The sequence below is a fragment of the Chlamydotis macqueenii genome, chromosome 26 (genome assembly GCF_036417535.1).
Source record: "Chlamydotis macqueenii isolate bChlMac1 chromosome 26, bChlMac1.mat, whole genome shotgun sequence".
NCBI classification, from domain to species: domain Eukaryota; kingdom Metazoa; phylum Chordata; class Aves; order Otidiformes; family Otididae; genus Chlamydotis; species Chlamydotis macqueenii.
Genome location: NC_141581.1, coordinates 5,198,419 through 5,218,437, shown reverse-complemented (window position 1 = coordinate 5,218,437; position 20,019 = coordinate 5,198,419). Strand labels below are relative to the sequence as shown.

The 20,019-nt window shown below is 40.2% G+C and overlaps 2 protein-coding genes across 7 annotated transcripts in view; both read left to right on the top strand.

The window, feature by feature from the left end:
• The window catches only part of CHERP (calcium homeostasis endoplasmic reticulum protein), a 57,153-nt gene that overhangs the window by 19,805 nt on the left and 17,329 nt on the right, over nucleotides 1–20,019 (top strand). The window lies entirely within an intron of this gene.
• Nucleotides 3,883–20,019, top strand: part of EPS15L1 (epidermal growth factor receptor pathway substrate 15 like 1) — a 48,608-nt gene continuing 32,471 nt past the window's right edge. For 5 of the 6 annotated variants that reach the window (XR_015261142.1, XR_015261141.1, XM_086767166.1 and 2 more), the window contains exons 1-14: nucleotides 3,883–4,012; nucleotides 9,117–9,158; nucleotides 9,376–9,465; nucleotides 9,815–9,862; nucleotides 10,941–11,036; nucleotides 11,522–11,584; nucleotides 12,492–12,617; nucleotides 14,156–14,215; nucleotides 14,548–14,784; nucleotides 15,390–15,547; nucleotides 16,000–16,156; nucleotides 18,534–18,619; nucleotides 19,041–19,113; nucleotides 19,480–19,641. Coding sequence is in view for 4 of the 6 variants with exons in the window: in XM_086767166.1 (XP_086623292.1) it covers nucleotides 3,983–4,012; nucleotides 9,117–9,158; nucleotides 9,376–9,465; nucleotides 9,815–9,862; nucleotides 10,941–11,036; nucleotides 11,522–11,584; nucleotides 12,492–12,617; nucleotides 14,156–14,215; nucleotides 14,548–14,784; nucleotides 15,390–15,547; nucleotides 16,000–16,156; nucleotides 18,534–18,619; nucleotides 19,041–19,113; nucleotides 19,480–19,641 (1,428 nt within the window). In the remaining 2 variants the exon portion in view is untranslated. Of the gene's footprint in view, nucleotides 4,013–9,116; nucleotides 9,159–9,375; nucleotides 9,466–9,814; nucleotides 9,863–10,940; nucleotides 11,037–11,521; nucleotides 11,585–12,491; nucleotides 12,618–14,155; nucleotides 14,216–14,547; nucleotides 14,785–15,389; nucleotides 15,548–15,999; nucleotides 16,157–18,533; nucleotides 18,620–19,040; nucleotides 19,114–19,479; nucleotides 19,642–20,019 lie in introns of those variants that run through there. The other variant, XM_086767168.1, reaches the window with a different exon arrangement.

Here is a 20,019-nt window from a genome sequence, read left to right as displayed (position 1 = left end):
TGCTTGAGAGATCTCTAAATATGTATTAACAAAATACATATTTATGCAAACATTCTGAGCTGATTTGAAGGACATAACTGAAAATGATTAGAGTGAGCTGAGAGTAAAAGTAGTTGTTCAGCAGTTGTTCAATATTTTTGCCTTTAACCTATGTAGTAAATCCTTTTTATGTGCTGTAGCTATTTGGCGTGTAAATAACTTGTATTTGATATTAACTAAAATCATTACTTTAGTTTATACTATTTTCAGTCTTGTGACACTTGCTCTTGCCAATCAGATACAGACTGTGTTTTCTTGCAACCATTCACTTTTGTTCTGAGACCCAGATGAGAGGACTGGAAGACATATGTGAAAAATGTCATTAATTTTATTTTCCTCCTCTAAGCGACTTTAGGAATTTTTTTTTTTCTTACTACGGCTTATGGGGAAAAAAACCCACCATTAGAAATCAGTATTATTATTCCGGTGCGAGGTGGTTCCTAAGAGTTATATTTAAGGTTTAACTTGCTTTCTTTTAAACCCAGGTTGATGGATAGACACATCTATATACCTCGATTGTAAGGCCAGATGAGACTTGTGAAGTAAAAGTTGATAACAAAATGGTTGCATCTGGCAACTTAGAAGATGATCTAGATCTTTTGCTGCTGGGGAAAATTAATGATCCAACAGTGAGGAAACCCAGTGAGTGGGATGATTGAATCCAAATGACACCTGTGGAAATTTGCTCTCCTTATTCTGCGTTACTGGATTATTTCCTTTCTACTGAATGCACATTTGATCTAGTTGTGCACTAGTTTTTCATTCTTAACCTTCCTGTGCCTTTTTAAAGGATTGGGACGAACCCAAATGCATCGTGGACACTGGTGCTGAGAGACCTGAAGATGGGGATGATGCTGTGAATGGAAGGTGGTGTTATCCTATGGTCACAAATCCTCTATACAGAGTATAAATAATCTCATAATTGTAGCTATGGATAACGCTTTAAGCAACTTTTCTTTGCCTGGCTGTATTCAGAACATGTGGTTTATCCTAGGGGGAATGGAAACCAAGGCAGATGGCCTTATGGAGGAGTCTGGCCTCTTGCACAGACTGACAATCCAAATTACTCCCCAGACTTCAGTTATCTACAGCTGTGAAAATACTAGTGTCATTGGAGTAGAAATCTGGCAGGTGAGAAGCCTTTACTGGAAAATAAAGAACTTTTATCTCACAGAGTATATAGCAACATGTTTACCCTTTGCATATAAACACTGTCTACTGGCTTGGGATCTTAGGGACTTATATCTTTTAACTTGTTTTTGTTTAAATATATGTACAAAACTGAAAAATCTGGCAGGTGCTCTGATCTTCTGTTGTAGTTATTGTATGGATTATAATCATCTAGAGGTGAGTGAGGGCCCTAAACTGATTTGTGTAAGTGTTGTAAAGCATGACTTACTGCACCCGACTTGAGGTGTGTAACTGAGGCTTCAGGCAGCTCTGTTACTCCTGACTTACCCAAAGATTAATGAGGAGAAAACGGCCCTCTGGGGTGCCTCTGAGATCTTCCTGCATCTCTGGGTTCTTGGGTAGCCAGCAGTGAGACTTAAAACCTCTTAAAGAGCAGCGAGGTCCCTGAAGTTAAAAGAAGTTCTTTAGATTCTTCAAAATGGTTGTCCAAAACCAGAACATTCTTCACCAAATTCTGCAAAAATCTATGGGGTTCTTAACATGAATACTTTATATTGACTATATGATACAAGCATATTGTTTAAAAAAAAAAAATTAAAACTCTTAGAGGCATCCTCAGTTTCTTTTTCCCTATTCCTTCAAAGGCGAGAGCTGGCACAATTTTTGACAATTTCTTGATAACAGATGATGAGGTTTATGCAGAAGACTTTGGAGATGAAACATGGGGACAAATTAAGGTAACACGCAATTCTTGTGTCTGTTTTGGTTCTTTATTACCACATTTAAAAAATCCCCTGTCTAACCTGATCAAGAACCTATTGGTGCACAAAAATAAAATCTTAATATCCGGGTCCTGAAAAGGAAATTAACATAAAGCAGACAGAGAGAGCAAGCTACAGAAGAAAAACACTTTCAGCAACAGTTGAAGAAAAAGCTAGAGAGAAACAAAGAATGTGGACAGGATAGAGCAGGGAGAAACACTGTTGAGAAGGAAGAGCTTGAATTGTTGCTTGAAAGAAGTTTCACATTTTTTTCACTTAGGGATTTTTTTCACTTACGGATTTTGATATCTTGTTAGTAGCTTGTTGAAATCTGCACCAATGGAGTTGTATTAAAACAGGACTTTTTTATAAATTCAACATTAAATTTCATGACAAGTTTGAATTATTTTTAATAAAAATACCAGAACATAGTTAAATTCTCTATAGAAAAGGTTAACTTTTTTAAATTAACTGTATCTTAACATTGCTAAAATGTAATGAAGCACTAGGTTTTTGAACTGTTTTACACTTTCATGGGTTCCTATTAAATGTAAAATTCATGCTCATTTTTGAGAAAATATCATAATAAGCTTTTAATGATATTTCATTAACGGGTTCGGCATGTCAAATGCGTGAAGCATGTTTCACAACAGCCTTCAAACTAAGGAGGAGATAAGCTCTGCTAAGCTTCTGTAGTAATTGTGCACCTGTCAGAGTTTCAGGGATTACTGCAGCTGTACGGCCGCCGCGAACGCAGGGCGGCTGTGCCTGGCTGTTCTGCCGTCGCTTATCTGCTGATGGAACGTTCCAGCTCTGTCTCGGTGTGGGACCTGTGTGACGGTACTCTAACTGGTCTGTTGTTAGACGTTTAAATGTATTCAGACGTTTTTTCCCCTTCAAAAATCTGTAATGAGTATATACAGTGCCTGGAAACTGTCTTAAAATATTTTTTAATTATTATTTATTTTATAATGGGGGGTGGAATTTGAAACAGTGAACAATGTGCCTATTTTTCTGTCTGACCTGTCTTGTAACTCGTTCAGTGACGGTCTTTCTGCTCTCCCCAAGAACTATTCTATAAACTTAACAAAAACTGAACCCAAACTTCCAGAGCCAAAGCTTCTGCATTTAGCTCTTGGCGAGCCCAGCACTGGCTGAGCAGCGTTTAGTGTGGTGAGAAGATAAGGAGTGGGAGGATCTGTGGAAGCCCCGACTTCAGCCCAGCCAGTTTCTAGTCTGTGGGGCGACTGAGGTCAAATTCTTTTGCCTCTGCTTGTCTCGAGTGCTGTGCCCTGTAAAACAATTCCAGTAACGCTGTGGGGTGAAGAACTTTGAAAGCTATTGAAATACACTGTTAATGACAGTTGCCCTTTACCTTTTTTACTAAACGAATTGCTGTTGATTTAGCTTCTATATGGCCACCATCTAGCCTCATTCAGGCTGCTAAGTTGCAGTCAGGGATTTATTAACTTTGGTTGGTTTGTTTGCTGAATATTTGATCATAGACCAGAGGAAGCTTAATTTGGTGAGGTCTGTTTTGATGAGGTTTAGTGTAATGAAGTAAAATAACTAGGTTTGTCCAGGAGAGAGCTGGATGCGGGTCATCTCTCTAAAAGGTCGATCAGTGCCTTGACTCAGTTACCTGGAAGAATATTCCACAGGGCAGCTGCAGTCTTCCCTAGACCTACTTTGTCCATATCGTAGGTAGGTCACCGCCAGCTTCGCCGGAGGCAGCTGGAGCAGAGCCGTGGCTGGCAGCGCAGAGACTGCGGGAAGCCGGGGCTGAGCTGCGGCAGGACGGGGCGCTGGGCCCGCCTCGGCGGGGTGGGGAACGGCTGCCGGGGCCCGATAAGCCGCGACCGCTTTGTTCCCGGCTTCTCTGGACCTGCCCGACGAATTCCCCCGGCGACGGACCGCAGCTGCCCAGCAGGCCCCGCTCCCCGCCCGCCGAGGCCGGGCCCGGCCGTGCCAGGCGCGGCCGGGCGGCCTCCCGCCGCCGCTCGCCCCGCCTTCCCCCCGCCCCGGCCGCTGCCCGAATCAGTGGGAGGAAGATGGCGGCGCTCATCCCCCTCAGCCAGCAGGTAACCGGCCCGGCCCGACCCTGCCCGGGGGGCGGCTGAGGGGAGGCGCGGCCCTCAGGCCCCGGCGGTTGAGGGCTGAGCGGGGCCCCCCTCCCGCCGGCGGGAGCGCCCGCGGCCGGGTCGGCGCTGGGGCATAGGCCCTGCCTCTCCCCGCGGCAGGGGGGTGGCTCGGCCCGCGGAGGGGAGGGGGTCGGTGGGTGGCGGGGAGCAGGCCCCGGGCGAGCGGGGAGAGCAGCCCTGGGTTGTGCCCCGCCGTCGTCGGGCCGGGGCTGAGCTTCCCGGGGCTTCTGTAGGGGCACAAAAGGCGCTGGCGCCCTCCCCCTTCTGGAGGCCCCGGAGCTGCCCCCATGGGGAAGGGGAAGGGCTGCACCGAGGGCTTCTGAACATTTTTCCCTCCCCGAGCTGCAGCTTCTGGCTTGGGGCTACGGGATGAATGAGGCCCGGTGGTCTGAGGTCCAGGGCCGGGCTGCGGGAGGGATGGGGCTCGCTCTGTGCTCGGGACTCTGACTTTGGTCACGTCACCCTGTTTTTCTCTTTGTAACACGGGGTTAATGCCGCCTTTCGCTCTTGGGGTGTCATGACTGTGCTTAATATTTGGAAGGTGCGCGGGTAACGTGGCCGTAGGCGCAGGTACTCCAGCAGAGGACTCGGTATGTAGGAATGAAAAGAGATTTTTCGTCAGTCAGCAGGAGAATGGGGCTTCTGCAGGGGAGTGGAAGACCCTGAACCTTGGAGCTTGTCTCACAAGCAGGGTGGCACGCCTCTGCGAAGAAGCTGTTTTGAGCCCTGGTTTAATGTTTGGGATCCTTGGGTAGATTGTTGTTGTTACTGTTAGAAGTTTTTTGATTAATTTCTCACCCAAATAATTCAAGTGTGAACAACGTGATCACTGCTTGTTCTTTTCCATGCTCGTGTGAAGATAGTCAGTTTACTTATTTCCTTTAAAACTAAGCAACACCACCCCACCACCCTCCAATGCCTTGAAATTAAAACTGTTTTCTACGCTGTGGCTAGGCCAGTCAGGGATTCAGAACATCTGCTATTGGTAGTTCAAATTGTTTAAATATAGACATTTTCTTTTAATAATAGACTTTTATTTGTGATACTCTGAAAATTAAGATACTCTGAAAATTAATTTTCAATGGAGTTTATGTGATGCTTGGGTAATAGGTAGTTTGCTGTGTGTCTTATTAAGAGAGCAAACAGCTTTTTAGCTTTTAAATACCAGTAGGAGTCCTGATTAACACCTGTTTAATTAAATGGACATGTTCAGGAGCCTCTGAAAACATCCCTGAACGTACAAACTGTTATAAAAAGTTTTCAAGTGAAGTAACGTGGTGCAAAACAAACTCTGGACTTAGAAGTTGCACAACAATTTAATTCTTTTATGGTATGTTGCTAAAAATGTCTCAAATACTTATTATACTAGAAATCCTGCTTTTGAGATATTGGTTACATTCTAATTGATATTTGAGAGTCTGGCATTAAGAGTGTCTTTTTTTGTATAACGTAATATATTGAGGGGGAAAAAGGGCCACGTTCTGGGGACATGTCAGTTATTTTGTCCTGTTATTCTTCCAGCTAGTTCATTGGAAGCATTCTAGTTTTAAAACTTTTGGTTTTTTTCTATATTGAACTGTAAAGGATAATCTAGCTGTAATCAGAACAGTAAACAGAATTTCTCTGGAAATGAATAAACTTCCTCTTTTAATAGCCTCAATTTCATTATTACTTTAGAGAGATGTGCTAGTTGGAATAAATGCCAGAGATGGCATTGAAAGGAATAGGAGAGTTACCTGTGCTGTGGTGTTGAAGCATGTTCACTCAGAAAGATGTCGGAATATTAATATCAACATATTAGGAGCTATAAACAGTGTGGGTAAATCAAGCATATGAAAGTGTTCCAGCATTTGTTCTCGTAAACGAATTTTGTTATGGTTCTGTTGTTCTATGAAGCTATGCTTTTATGAAAGGTAATTTAGGTGTCTGACAGTACGCAAACTAACATTTCAGCTGTCTTTGTTTCAACTGGCTGTGCATAAAAACAGCTGAAGAGCGAGCGTGTGAAGTCACTTCTTGGAGCTAAACAACAACTGAAGCTGGAGTTGATTCACCTCTGATAACTTTGATTTCTTGAATGTTTGATCACCTTATCAGAGGTCTTTCCACTGTGCCAGGCATGTTCAACCTACAGGCTCTGGAGGTTGTGGAGCATTATGTTAGAGATACTGGGACAGCGCAGATCAGTCAGAGTCCTGAGACAACTCGGGGTACTCGGCAAGTAGAGTAAGGGCCAAGGTAATCTTTCTAGGGCAGCAGCAACCGTCATTTGACTTTCATCTGTATGGGACACCTCAGTTTTTCCCCTTTCACAGTGCCTATTTTCATCCATCATATGATGTGCTGAGAGTGGCTGAAAGAAAACTGTGAAACAGGAGGACACGAAGGAAAGAATTCATCTGATCCAGGATTCTTTGTGACCCTGAGATAACCTCAGGAAACAGGGCTGCTAGGAACTGGCTTTATTAATTTTTCCGGTGGCAGGAGCTTACGCCTGCCTCTTTCCTAGACTTGTGTTAAGGGGCATGGAGATTTATCCATGCGTGTGTGCTGTGTACCACAAACGCATGTACCAGATCTACTGTGAGAGTGCAGGTTTGAGACTCGAACTTCAGATTCATACAGGAAATCAAGTTAGAGGTGAATCAACAAGACACCAGGGTTCTGAAGTGTCTGCTTGGGAGACAGTGTAAAGGTTGGTCATAGGTGACATTTGGGAGAGTACGGAGTAGGCGTAGAAACCAGAGAGTTGTTAAACTGTAAGTCAAACTGCAGCACTGTATACCGGCTTATATCCTTTGACTACCCATCAACTGCAAACTCTTCAAAATGGTTTTCTCTGATTGCTAGCATTGACACTGTCTTGTGTAGGTTCTAGATCTCATCAAATTACAGATTCATTTTGAATGATAGTGATGTAGTCACTCCTGGTGATGGGGAGACAGGCAGCGTTGCTATTTTTATCACTTGAGCCCATTTTGTCTGGTCTGCTTCATCATGGAGATAACGGTCATTTGGGTAAATCGGTCAGAGAGGCTTAATCTTTGTAAAATTCTGCAAGTAGGGAGTGGGGTGATGAAGTCTTTGCAACAGCACTTGGGTGAATATATTGCTGTAGAAGAAACTTCACAGCGTTTAAGCGGATCACCGTGGATTCCTGCCACCTCTGTCAGGTAAGGCAGCTGTATGTCATGGCTGACAACATCAAATGAGGATGACAGGAATGTCTGATGATGGGATGAGATCATTCAGTACTGCTGCTGGAGCGCCTCGCTCTGTGTCTTGGTCTGAATCCAGTCTGCATGCTCTAGGATACTTGCCAAATTAGTTGGAGGAGCTTGTAGTTGGTCTTTGGCTAGCTTCCTTGAGCCTTCTGATAAACGAGAGGTGTAAAGTCGGGTGACAGTTGACTAAAGCATACTACGTTTTATTCAGAGTTGGACGGAGTATTTCCTGCTTCCACCTTTTCTCTGAGTGATGTTTCCTACTTTGGACAGGAACACAGTGCTTATCTCTACTGCTCGTTTACAAGCCAGCAAAAAGATGAATCAGATTTATGAGTTACGGTTGCAGCTTTCTTCTGAGCTCCTGTCCAGCTTCTGGAAGAGCAAGAACTTCTAGAGTGTTCTGATGGAGAATGCAGTGGCTTATTTTGTTGACGGATATAAGTGAAGTACGTTTAAGATGTTTAAGAAGCTCTTCTGAAAATTCATGATCTTTCTAGCCAAATAAAACAATTGATCTTGAAAGGGCTCCATGTTCGCTTGCTTTGATTGAGAGTTTAGTTATTTTGGATAGCTCCTTGGATTAAGATTTGGTGTGTTTATTGTAAACTTACAGGAAGATTCTCTTTGTGTAAAATAAAGCTTTATATTCCTCATAGATCTTCTATTTTGTCATATTCCTGCCTCCCTTCACCTCAGTTTAGGCAGAACATCCAGAAGTCCATGAGGATAACAAGGAAAAAGGTAGCATTTGGGAGATGACATACCAGTGGCCAGAGTTAGCGCAAAATAGTAATTTGCCAGGTGTCTGGCTTGTATCCTGTGGGTGGAGAGCGGTTGTCTGAAGCAGGCTTCAGGATGTTTCGATATCTCTGCATCTCAGTCGTTAAACTGTGTTTATTGGGCTGTGTTGTTGCTTGTTTTTTTAGGGCCTTTGACTGCTCCAAGGGATGACTTGTTTGAGAGTAGATTTGTAACGTTTTCACTCTTGGCACCGAGGGTGGAGAATGGTGTGGAGGTATAACTTGCACATGGCTAGAACTTTTGGGTGGCAGTTGTAGAAGGCAAGTGAGGAGGTGGGTGTTGATGTTTCAGTTCCTGTTTGCTTGGAATGTCAGCAAGAGGGAATAGGAATCCGCTTCTGCAGTATAGTGTGAAGGCAGGGCTGCCTTCACTCTGTCTGCTGCTTTGGTGTAACGCAGGGATAACACCAAGTTGAAATCCTCAAACGTCGTTGTCAGGAATTATGACACTTCTTAATTAACAATTCATTCTATTTTTTTTTTTTTACTCTGTTCCAGTTTAAGATCCTAGTCCTGCAAACAGATACAGGCGTATTTTGGTACCAGGGCTCTGTCTCTGTGTGTGTATATAACTGTGCTGAAAACATTCCATAAGTGTATATACGGTGCAGGAGGTAGTCCAGTCAGCATTACGTTGAAAACTCTGCCTTTGATATCAGTAGTTCTCAAACTGTGATCTGAAATACCTTGGCAAATAGTTCAAAGCTGTTCTACAGAACCCTATTACCATATAGCGTTGTTAATTAAAAGTGGGAGTATAAGTATGAAAGCGGGCGAATAAGAGGTTTTGAGAACTATGGTAGTCTTTTGGCTGCGGGTTTTGGGGGATTGCTATTATCCGCTCTTAGATTTCAAGTATCCAGTCTGGAACACAGCAAGTTAACATACCATTTTCTGGCTTTGGTAGAAGTAATACACAATTATATACGTGGTTTTTTTTCTGTCAGTCTCTAAAGGTGGGCTATCTCTGATTGCAGACTCATTCTTTGTTTTCTTAACATTTCTCTTGTTTTTCAGTTTTCTACTGGGAATCCATTATACGAAACTTACTACAAACAGGTAAGTTCTTAAAAAAAAAAAGTGCAATTTCCTCATCCCCAAGATTTCCCTGTCCTTCCTTTTCCCCATTGCAGTGTTAAACGTTTGTAAATTCTCTCCTGAGTGGTAATGCATGCTTGTATAACTCCTTTTGATCTAGAAACAAGAGACATTTCATTTCTTATCTCCGCTTTTGTTACAGACATGCTTCAATTGAATGTGGATTTTTATCTTTCAGGTAGATCCAACGTATACGGGGAGAGTTGGGGCAAGTGAAGCTGCACTGTTTCTTAAGAAATCCGGTCTCTCGGATATTATCCTTGGAAAAGTAAGTTGAAAGGATTATATAATGCAGTAATTATTTGTACACTTGCTTAAGTGTGGCTAACATTGAGCAGAAGGAGTTGGCAAAAAGGAATTTGGTGGAATGCAAATCAGATCCTTTGAACATTAGGTTAACGACGAATTGGTGATAGCTCCAAGGTATTGTTCTGAGTTTCACAGGAATCTAAAAGGAAAAATCGTCTTTTGTGTAACACATTTGGGAGTTAAATCACATTGTGTGTTGTAACTTGAAAGCTGCAAGTAACAGTTCAAGAAGGCATACAATATGAACTGTTGAGCTGAGTTAAGTTTTATTTTAAGATTGCAATGACTTTTCTTTTGTATCTCCACAGATATGGGATTTGGCTGACCCGGAGGGTAAAGGATACTTGGATAAGCAGGTAAATGAAATGTGCCAGTAGACCTGTTCTGTTACCTTCCGTAGGTTAGCCTTGTTTCAAGAGAACCCTGAGACCTCTAGTAGTTATCCTTAGCTGGTTTTTTATGTTTTTGTTTACAAGATGAGGTTTTTTTCCCAAGCACTGCTCATATCCACGTATACTGCTGTCCTGATTTCAGCTGGGACGGAGTTAATTTTCTTCCCAGTAGCTGGTGTGTTTTGGATTTGCTATGGGATTTGGTATGTGAAGAATGTTGATAATACACTGATGTTATTGGTTGTTGCTAAGAGATCAAGGACTTTTTTCAGCTTCCCAGGTTTTGCTAACGTGCAGGAAACTGGGAGTGGTATAGCCAGTAGAGTTGACGAAAACTGGCCAAAGGAAATATTCCATACTGTAGATGTCGAGCTCAGTATATAAGTGGGGGTTGGCTGATGGGCAGAAATGTGGAAACTGCTGTTCCAAGATCATTATTCTTGGTTCCACTCCGTAGTCACTGCTCGGGATGGGCTTTCTCCGTTGTCAGGCAGTGAGAAACTGTGCATCGTTCATTTGGTGTATGCTGCTGCTATTATTATTATTGTTGTTATTATCACTACTGTTATCTCTTCCTTTACTGTCCTAGTAAACTGTCTTTATTTCAGTCCACGAGTTTTCCTTTCTTTTTGATTCTTCTCCCCATCCCATGAGGGGGGTGGGTGAGCAAGCAGCTGCATGGTGCTCAGCTGCTGACTGGGGTTAAACCATGAAAATTACTCATTGAGGCTGCTGAAGAAGTTTGGATCTAATTTTCTGTCCCTCTTTGGTTTGTAAATGAGCAGTGTGCATGATATATAGATACATGGTCATTGAGTCTTTAACAAATATACACTGAGATTTTAGGATTTGTTTTTCCTGAATAATCTTTCAAAGCACTGGGGTAGTTGTTGCTATGCAGATAACTGAATGTGTGTGTATATCTGTTGTTTCCATACTTTTCTCAGTTGCTTACGTACAGTGTCAGTAAAAATCGTGAATGGGTTATTGGAGAGGGTTTTAGACTGGTAACTTTTTTAATAGAAAGCACTATTGTTTGTAGGGTTTCTATGTCGCGTTGCGCCTTGTAGCGTGTGCACAGAATGGCCATGATGTTAACCTGAGCAGTCTGAACTTGACTGTGCCACCTCCTAAGTTTGTAAGTAATATATACCTAAATGTATGTATGTTTTACATTAAAACTAAGGCTTCAGTTGGAGCTTCTGTTTCACAAATGCCATGATTCTGAGACTTCAGGCTGCTGTCAGACTGTTCCGTGAGACAACTGCAGTCCTGGCTGCCGTAGTCCTGTCCTGCTGAGTAATATGTGCCAGCCCCAGTCAAGAGGAGTGTGTAGGAAAGTACTGCAGCTTTGCCTGCAGTCGCCGCTTGGGACCTCCTTTAGCTTCTCTTGGTTCTGGGGTGGGGTACCTAACGCACCGTGTCCTTATCAAAGTACTGTAATAGTATAAATCAGTATGACTTATTTTTTTATTGGGGTTCATGTGCAGCCTTTTTTCTTTTTTTCAGTGTAGTTAGGCTACATCTGTATGACGCATCTCTTAAAGCAATTAGTAAGGATTAGAGGTGGAAGTGTGTGTATTTTTACATATACATCTAAATAAAAAAATTCTTTAATTTTAGCATGACACTAGCAGTCCTTTGCTGATCGCACCACCTTCAACAGAGACTCACTGGGCTGTTAGGGTAAGTGTAAAAGATAACACGTTCCATCCATTCTTTAAAAGTAAATATTTTCTTTGTCTGTAACTTTCCCAGTGAGAGAGTTCTGTATCTAATGTAGTTCCCATTTCAGAAGCCCTCCCTTTCCGATGAGACTTGTGCACAATAGAGAATATTGAGCTGTAGTTTTATATTTGAAATAAGTGTTAAACAAGCCTTTGACAACCCCTGCTGTGATGTTTTTTAAGACACAATGAATTTTAATCTTCTGCCTGGATTTCTTCCAGAATCCTAATAGTAGGCACTTTCATGTTTGTATAAAGGAACCCCACTGAGAACGGCAAAGCATTTCGCCAAATCCATCCTGAAGTATTAATTTAAAGCTTGGGTTCATGTGTTCTAATTAGTATTCAGTGATACACCAATATATATCACTGGGAAAAAAAGCAACTTTTGGTACATACATGGGAATATTTGTACTTAGTTTATTTTCAGATGCAACATTTTCTCAAAGGGAGAAATTTAATAAAATCAATGCTGATTTATTTATTTTTTTTTGCACTTGCATGTTGTACTTTAAAGTGGAAAGCAGATTATTTGGGAAGAATAGTTTTTAGTTCTACAGAGTTTGTCAAAGTTGGTTTAAAGAGTTTTAATCAGAAAGCATTGTCCTTTTGTAACACTACAGAAACACGTCTTGTATGCTGCGTATTAAAATCTCTTAGCTGTCATAACCTTAGCTTTGAAATGAACCCCCTGAGTCTAGCTCCGTGGCATTTACATTGCAGTACAGCATGGTGGCACTTGCAAGAAAGCTTGGAAATTTAGAATGAATACATTACTGACCAGTCTTAATTTCTTGCAAGATCTCATTTTCAACACTCACACAGGCACACTTTTTTACTTATTCAGGCTATTTCTTACCAACTAGGTGGAAGAGAAAGCAAAGTTTGATGGTATTTTTGAAAGCCTTTTGCCAGTAAATGGTTTACTTTCAGGAGACAAAGTAAAACCAGTACTGATGAATTCAAAGCTACCTCTTGATATCCTAGGAAGGGTAAGTATGCTGTTTAGATTTAGCTATTCTCTATTTAGCTTCTCATAGTTGCAATGTTAAATATTTAAATGGAACTTATCAACATAGATCAGGCGTTGGCTGAGATTTTGCATCAAGTGCATGCCATGTAGCAAGAACATTAAGTAGGCTCTGAAGTCTTCCACTTAGAAATAAAAATAATAGTAGTAATTTGGACCCTACAGTAGATTGGCTTCACTATATTCATTTTAAGAGCTGAAATTTATGATTTTGGTGGTTTAAAAACAAGAAGTCGTCTCCTAAATCATAATAACTTCTATAACATTACAGTCCACTGTTTTATCATTTTGCCAAGTACAAGCTATTAGACATATCATTGAATCTATCTGCTGTTTGTACAAGAGAACACTTTAAACATCCTAGTTTATTGTAGCTGTCTAATTGTCAAGTATTTTTTCATGTATATTTATAAATACTTCCGAGATCTGAATTTAGTGCATCCATTGCATATTTGAAGAGAAGCAAACCTCCTTAAAGTGTTTTTCTGCTTCCATTTAAAAAATATTCTTTAATGTTTTGCACATTGATATGGCTGAGCATGAATACATTCTATGTAAGAGCTGTACCTGTGTTAGATACTTTCGTCTTCTCAGAAAGAACTGCCTCTTTCTCTGTTATCTACAAAATCTAAATATGACTTGTTTTAGTTCTGTGCTTTAATATTGTGAAGTACTTAGTCTTGAAAGACTTGGTTTTTTTCCTTGTTATTGTCACGATAGAAACGCAAGAAGCTTTTTCCTGTTCCAGAAAAGTTTATGGATAAGATAGGGGACTGAGGAAATGGGCAAAGGAGTAATCAACTAGCTTAAAACTGTACAGGGCTCCAGTGATGAAGCTGGGAGTAGAGTTCAGATAATTGAGCCTCAGTCTTAGCGTTCTGTCCTCTCTGCTGTCTCCAGGTCGTACTGATGATTAAACAGTGTTAGCTGATGGCTGAGAATTGGTACACGGTTTTGTATCCTCCTGAATCTCCTGTGTGTTTCATTGACTGTACTTTGCCCAATAATGACCTAAAGTTGCTAGATGCTTAAATTCTCTCCTGTAGAAAATTCTAAGGGATGGACAGATTGTTTTGACTAAAAATGAAAACTAGAAATTTAGGAATGGGATGCAAATTAGAAATGTATTGACTTTTCTAAAATATTTTAACTCTTATAAGACAAATCTGGACAGTCTGCTAGCCCACACCCTCTGGACAATCCTCAAAGCCACCTCTGGATGTTTTTAGTCAACTTGGTGACTCCTTGATTGCCACATAGACGAAAAACTTGCCTGTGCAGCATCCCAGATTTGTAGAGTCAGTGTTGATTCACCTCTCCGGAAAACTCTAACACTGTTTCATCAGAGACTGTTTAGCTAGGCCTAATATAACTAATGTGATCTTCACAAAAATCTGTTAGGAGTCTTTAGAGAGCATGCTTAATATGATGGCAATTAACATCAAAAGCGCAAAATGTAACTTGTTCTCTAAATGATGGTTTTTGTCATCACTGCTCTAGGTCTGGGATCTCAGTGATATTGACAAAGATGGTCACCTGGACAAGGACGAATTTGCTGTGGTACGTTGTGTTAAATTCTCAATTAACGGTGTCTCTGCTAGAGCAAACCGCTCGGTTTTCTCTGAAGAGCTTTGCAGCTTTCTCTGCTGCAGTCGAATGTTCTAATCTAAATTGTTCACATGGAGCTATTAAGTGATCTTTCTGAAATCCATCTACTGACTCTTGCCTGTGTCACCAAGATTAAACTTTTTGGAATTACAATCGAAATTATCTGCTTTGGTTTACATCTCTAGTCTGTCTTTGTTTTACTAATATGTAGATGACCGACACCGGAAAATCTTGTTGCTTTTTCTTCTAATTGTTAATGTTATCTGACCTTTTTGCCTTTGCAGGCAATGCATTTGGTTTATAGAGCTCTTGAGAAAGAGCCGGTTCCTTCACTATTACCCCCTTCTCTCATACCACCTTCTAAAAGAAAGAAGACGCCTATCTTTCCTGGTGCAGTTCCTGTTCTTCCTGCGAGTCCTCCACCAAAAGACAGCCTCCGTTCTACCCCATCTCATGGTAGTGTCAACAGTCTGAACAGCACAGGGAGTTTGTCTCCCAAGCACAGCATCAAACAAACACAGGTACAAATCGTTTTTCTTCTTTTTTTTTCTTTTTCTTTTCTTTTTTATCAATAAACTGCAGGAAAAAATAAAACTGTTTTTTGGTTTCTGCCTCGTGGGCAGTTTTCTGAAAATGTACTGGTTGCTGGGTGATTTGGATGGAGAGAATGAAATGAGAATGGTAAGACCTGGAAGAACGTAAGAGAAGCAGGTTAATTTTATTCAGAGTGGCCGTGAGGCAGCGAATCTTAAGGGGAATTTTCACTTTCCATAGAAAGGGAAACCACACAAAGGTTTTATTCATGTGTCAGCTTTAATACCAAAGAAATCGTTAAGGTACCTTCTAAAACTGTTATTAGCGCAGAGACTTAGTATGGCTAGTTGTGTCCATATTTCCAAAGAATGAGTGGGTTTTAACTGATGAATAGCTGTTTGTCACTATTTATAATTCAGATTTAAAGTATTAAGCTAAAACACTCACAGGAAAAGGGCAAATATCTGTTTACCAATCAGATTTGATTGTGCAAGATGTTCAACGCATCCAGCTCTGAACAATGTCATATATACTCAGTGTGTTGATAAAGACTGTTTGTCTTTCTTTTGAAATATAAAACTTTGTTTTACAGCCGACTGTGAATTGGGTAGTACCAATATCTGAAAAAGTGCGATACGACGAAATTTTCTTAAAAACAGACACAGACATGGATGGTTTTGTGAGTGGCCAAGAAGTAAAGGACATTTTTATGCATTCAGGTCTGTCTCAGAATCTCCTAGCACATATATGGTAAGAATACCCTAATAGCTGTATTTTTGTATCTTACTGGTCTGAGAACTCAGATTATCCAGCCAGCATGCTGATCCTAACACTGAAGAAGAAAAAAAAAAACCAAACAAAAAACCACCAACCTCTTTTACTTGTCCTACTGCCGTGCTACAATATGTGTGCTATATGGAAGAACAAGGGAGAGAGAACTACTCTGCTTTTCTGGGAGGGGGGTGTAGGTCAGTCTGTGAATTGTGATTGCTTTTTGGAGTTCTAGCGCTCCGAACAGTTTCTCAGAGTACTGCTGTCTATTCAGTTAAATGTATCTAATAAAATACAGCTCTGTTTAGGGCACTCTTTCTCCTGAATAAGCAAGCTCTGATGAGGCTTCATCAAAAGAAAATTACAGGTATACGTGTGGTAGAGGAGAAATAAGTTTTTCTTGTTTATACGTGTGATCTGTTTTTTACCAGGGCTTTGGCAGACACCAGGCAGATGGGAAAGCTAAGCAAAGATCAGTTTGCACTAGCAATGTATCTCATTCAACAGAAGGTCAGTAAAGGGATTGATCCTCCGCAAGTGTTATCCCCAGATATGATCCCTCCCTCAGAGAGGAACACTCCCATCCAGGTGAGCCATTGATTATTTGTAGATAATACTGAGCTTATGTGCTTTGAAAGTAATGGACTTGGAGTATCAATTTAGTACTTTTTTTTTTTTTTGTAATATTATGGTGAAGACTTGCCAAACTTTTTTTTTAATCTCCTCTTACAAAATTATTTAACATTTGAAAATATACGTAAATTTTAAGAGCACAGGATGGTGAGGAACAATGCAGTGGAATATTCCATAAATAAAGGAATAATAAAGCTGAGAAAAGCCTAGCGTGAAAAATATTCCTTTATGATAGAGAAGGGTTTTTTAACTTCAGGGAACTGTTAAAAGCAACTATTAAAAGCTGGTTTAGTAGCCTGTCCCTGACTGTGATCAGTACCAAATTCCTCCCATGAGGAAATTTTTAATGGCAAAATGAAGAGTGATGACTTCCTAGTTTCTGGGACTTGGTGGTTGATTCATCCCTTGTAGCGTGACGGTCCAAGGTCCTGTATCCATCGCTGTTAATACCATTTCACTGGAGCATCTCATCCTTTACTGAACCCGGCTTTGTTCCTTTCCTCAACGGTGTGTTAGTGTATTTCTGAAACTGAAGTGAATAAATACTTCTGTCATGTCAATAGATTCATCTTTTCTGTAAATTATATACTATTTTCCTTTACTTTTTTACTTTCCCTAACCAGAAAGCTTTTTAGGCTCTAAATATATTTCACTTGTGGCTGTTGCTCTGGTCCTGTTAAGGTTTTTCCTATATCCTTTCTCTGTAGACTCTGTCAGGTTACTTGACCCCTGTAGGAACTGAGATCTCAGCCCTAACAGAAATGCGTCGTGTGAGTAATTGTGATGTCCAAAGGAATGCAAGTTTGTTCATATTCACTACGTGTAACTTTTAAAATGTTTTTATTTCTACACCTTCTCCTGTCTCTTTGCTCTTGTGTTCTGTGACACTGGCTCTTGGCATGATGATGATGTCACAATAGTGCAAAGTTATCAGTGTTGGCTGTTGATCTGGTGGTGTTGCTTCCCTCAAAAATTTGAGATGCATTGGTCTGTCAAGGAATTCTTTGACAGGCAACTCGGTGTTGGCATGCATGTTAACATTACTCATGTACTAGTTCTCTGAAGCTGTGGCTGCTAAACATACCTTGGTGCAAGAGCTTTAAGCTTCGCATTATTTTCAGTTCGTTGCATCTTTTTTTTTTCCATCTACTGCGGTTTAGTTGAATATAGCATGAAATAAACTATATACTACTGTGAACACAGCAGATTCGTTTTCGGTTCATGTGAACAATGAACTGTGTCAATCTATGCAGCAGCTCGTTTTAACTTATTTCACAATCAAATTGGATAACACCTAATTATGATCCTGTACGGCGTACAGTACAGGTCTCTCAGCACATCTGTGTCTAGTCTGAAAATATAAAAGTGATTTTAGAAGATTTTAATTTGCTAGCTTGAAGAATTATTCTGGATTGTCATTGCTATTTGTGATTACTTAATGGCATATCAACAAAAGAAATGCTTATTCAAAAATGAGGACTTATTTAAACTGGATATTCACCTATTGTTTCCGCAAAAAATGTCACATTTTACTGTGCTATCTGTTTGTGGTTTGTTGGTTGGGTTGTTGGGGTTTTTTATATTAAATAAAGCCAAGCTTTCTGTGGTTATCACAACAATCTCAAAGGGAGCGAAGTAAGCAAACTGTACTTTCTTCTTGTTAAAATGCTGTTTAAAAATGGGAGGTCTCCTGATTTGTCGTACTTAACAGTGAGTTCAGTGTTGCAGTTTTTGCACAGTTGCAGTGATTTTTTCAAAGAATTAGCAATCCTTTTTATAACAACAATTTTGTACCAAATACTGAGATCCTTTCTTAAGAACTTCTAATGACAATTTTCTTGCCTAAAAGGCAAGAGGTACCCTTTGCATCTTCCCTGATCTACACCTGAATGGCTGTAGAAGTTGCCTGCACTGCAGGAAATTGGATATAATTGCACATATGGGCATTAATTTGTGTCAGGGCTCAAGAAGACTGCAATTACCATCTGATTTCATTAAGTTCCCTGGAAGCTTTGCTATTGACTGTAGCAGAGCTGAGTTTTTAGGTTCTGAATTTTACTTCTAGCATTGCCTGCAGTTTACTCATTGACATTGTGCCTGTCCTTTAACTGCTGTGTATTTCAGCTATCCTGTCCGTTAAATGGACACAGGGAAAATTCTCCTGTCTCACAGAATTCTGACACGCTCAGTTTTTGCGTAATAATTTGTTGTCTCCGTAGAGTTTTGCAAATGCACATAGTGAGGATTTTGTTCCACCTTTGTCCTCAGCCTTTGTAAAGGAAGATCTTCTGTTACGGCTTGGCATTTTAATAGACTGTTATGTTCTTAACAGGACAGTTCAAGTTCCGTTGGATCAGGAGAATTTACAGGAGTGAAGGAACTGGATGATATTAGTCAAGAAATTGCACAGCTGCAGAGGTAATAGTTGTGAGCTGTTAACAGAAAAACTTGAAGTAGGACAACCAATTAAATATATAGTATCGATGTATCTGTTACTTTTGTTTTGTTTTAGTCAATTTTGTTTAGTCAGTTTAGCGTTGCTTGTCACTGAAGTTGGTGGCAAATCTCCCACTGATACCCTACAGTTAGCCAGTTATGTGAAGCCAGCCTGGGTTCTGCCAGGTGACTTCAGAAGATTGATTATGGAACAGATATCAATTATTTTTTAAAAAATACTAGTTGTCTAATTGATCTTATTTAAAGAATGTATCAGAATATGGGCTGGCATTTTTGGCTGTGTGATGTTTCCAGAATAATATGTAATTGATTTTTGTGCATGCGCCTGGGTGTGTTATATTATTTAACTAATCATGAATACTTGTGCTTGTTTGTCTTACAGAGAAAAATATTCTCTAGAGCAGGACATTAGGGAAAAGGAAGAATCAATCAGACAGAAAACCAATGAAGTTCAGGTAAAAACTCTGTTTTAATTTTAATGTGAAATAATATATGGAGAATTAAGCATTCTTCTGTCTTTCCTTAAGTTGCTTCTGAGCAAGTCTTTCCTCCTTTCATGGAATTTTCCTCTAACTTAAGAAGGATCTTTATTTTCCTGTTGCCCATCAGAAATGTTTTTTTCTAATGCTGGTTAATGTAAGAAAATGATACCTGAACAGTTTGAAACGTCTTTTTTTCTTAGTGTTTAGCTAACACTAATTTATGAAATTGTGTTCAAAGAGTATTAGTTTTGATAATTAGGATAGCCTGTTTGTCTGTGGTTGATCATTCCTGTAAGACAACAGCTAAATGTAAGTTATGAACTGTGTAATTTTCCTCAGGAACTACAAAATGATTTAGACAGGGAGACAAGTAACTTGCAAGAGCTAGAGGCTCAGAAGCAAGATGCCCAGGACCGCCTGGATGAAATGGATCAGCAGAAAGCCAAACTGAAAGATATGCTGAACGATGTAAGGCAGAAATGTCAGGAAGAAACACAGGTGGTGAGTGTATGTTCATTCTGGACATGCTGGAGAGTGTTGTGTCTCTTGTTGAAGGAAATTCTATTTATTTAATGAGTAAGCTTGCTTTTTAAAATTAATTTTTACCATAAATAGCAATTTCCACATAAATGTAGAGGTCCAAGAAAGGGTTTTGCTAATCTAAATACTTTTAATGATGGCCATAAATGGGGGGTTCAGCCAGATGATCTCCAGGGGTCCCTTTCTCCGTCAGTGTTAAAAATCAACTTTATAGTACTTGGTAAATGTTTGAATGGAAAAGGAGCCAAGTTCTGAAACTACAATGTAGCCATCTAAGAAGCACGTTTTAATTATCTTTATTGTATGACATTCCTGTCATTTAAAATATATTAATATTTC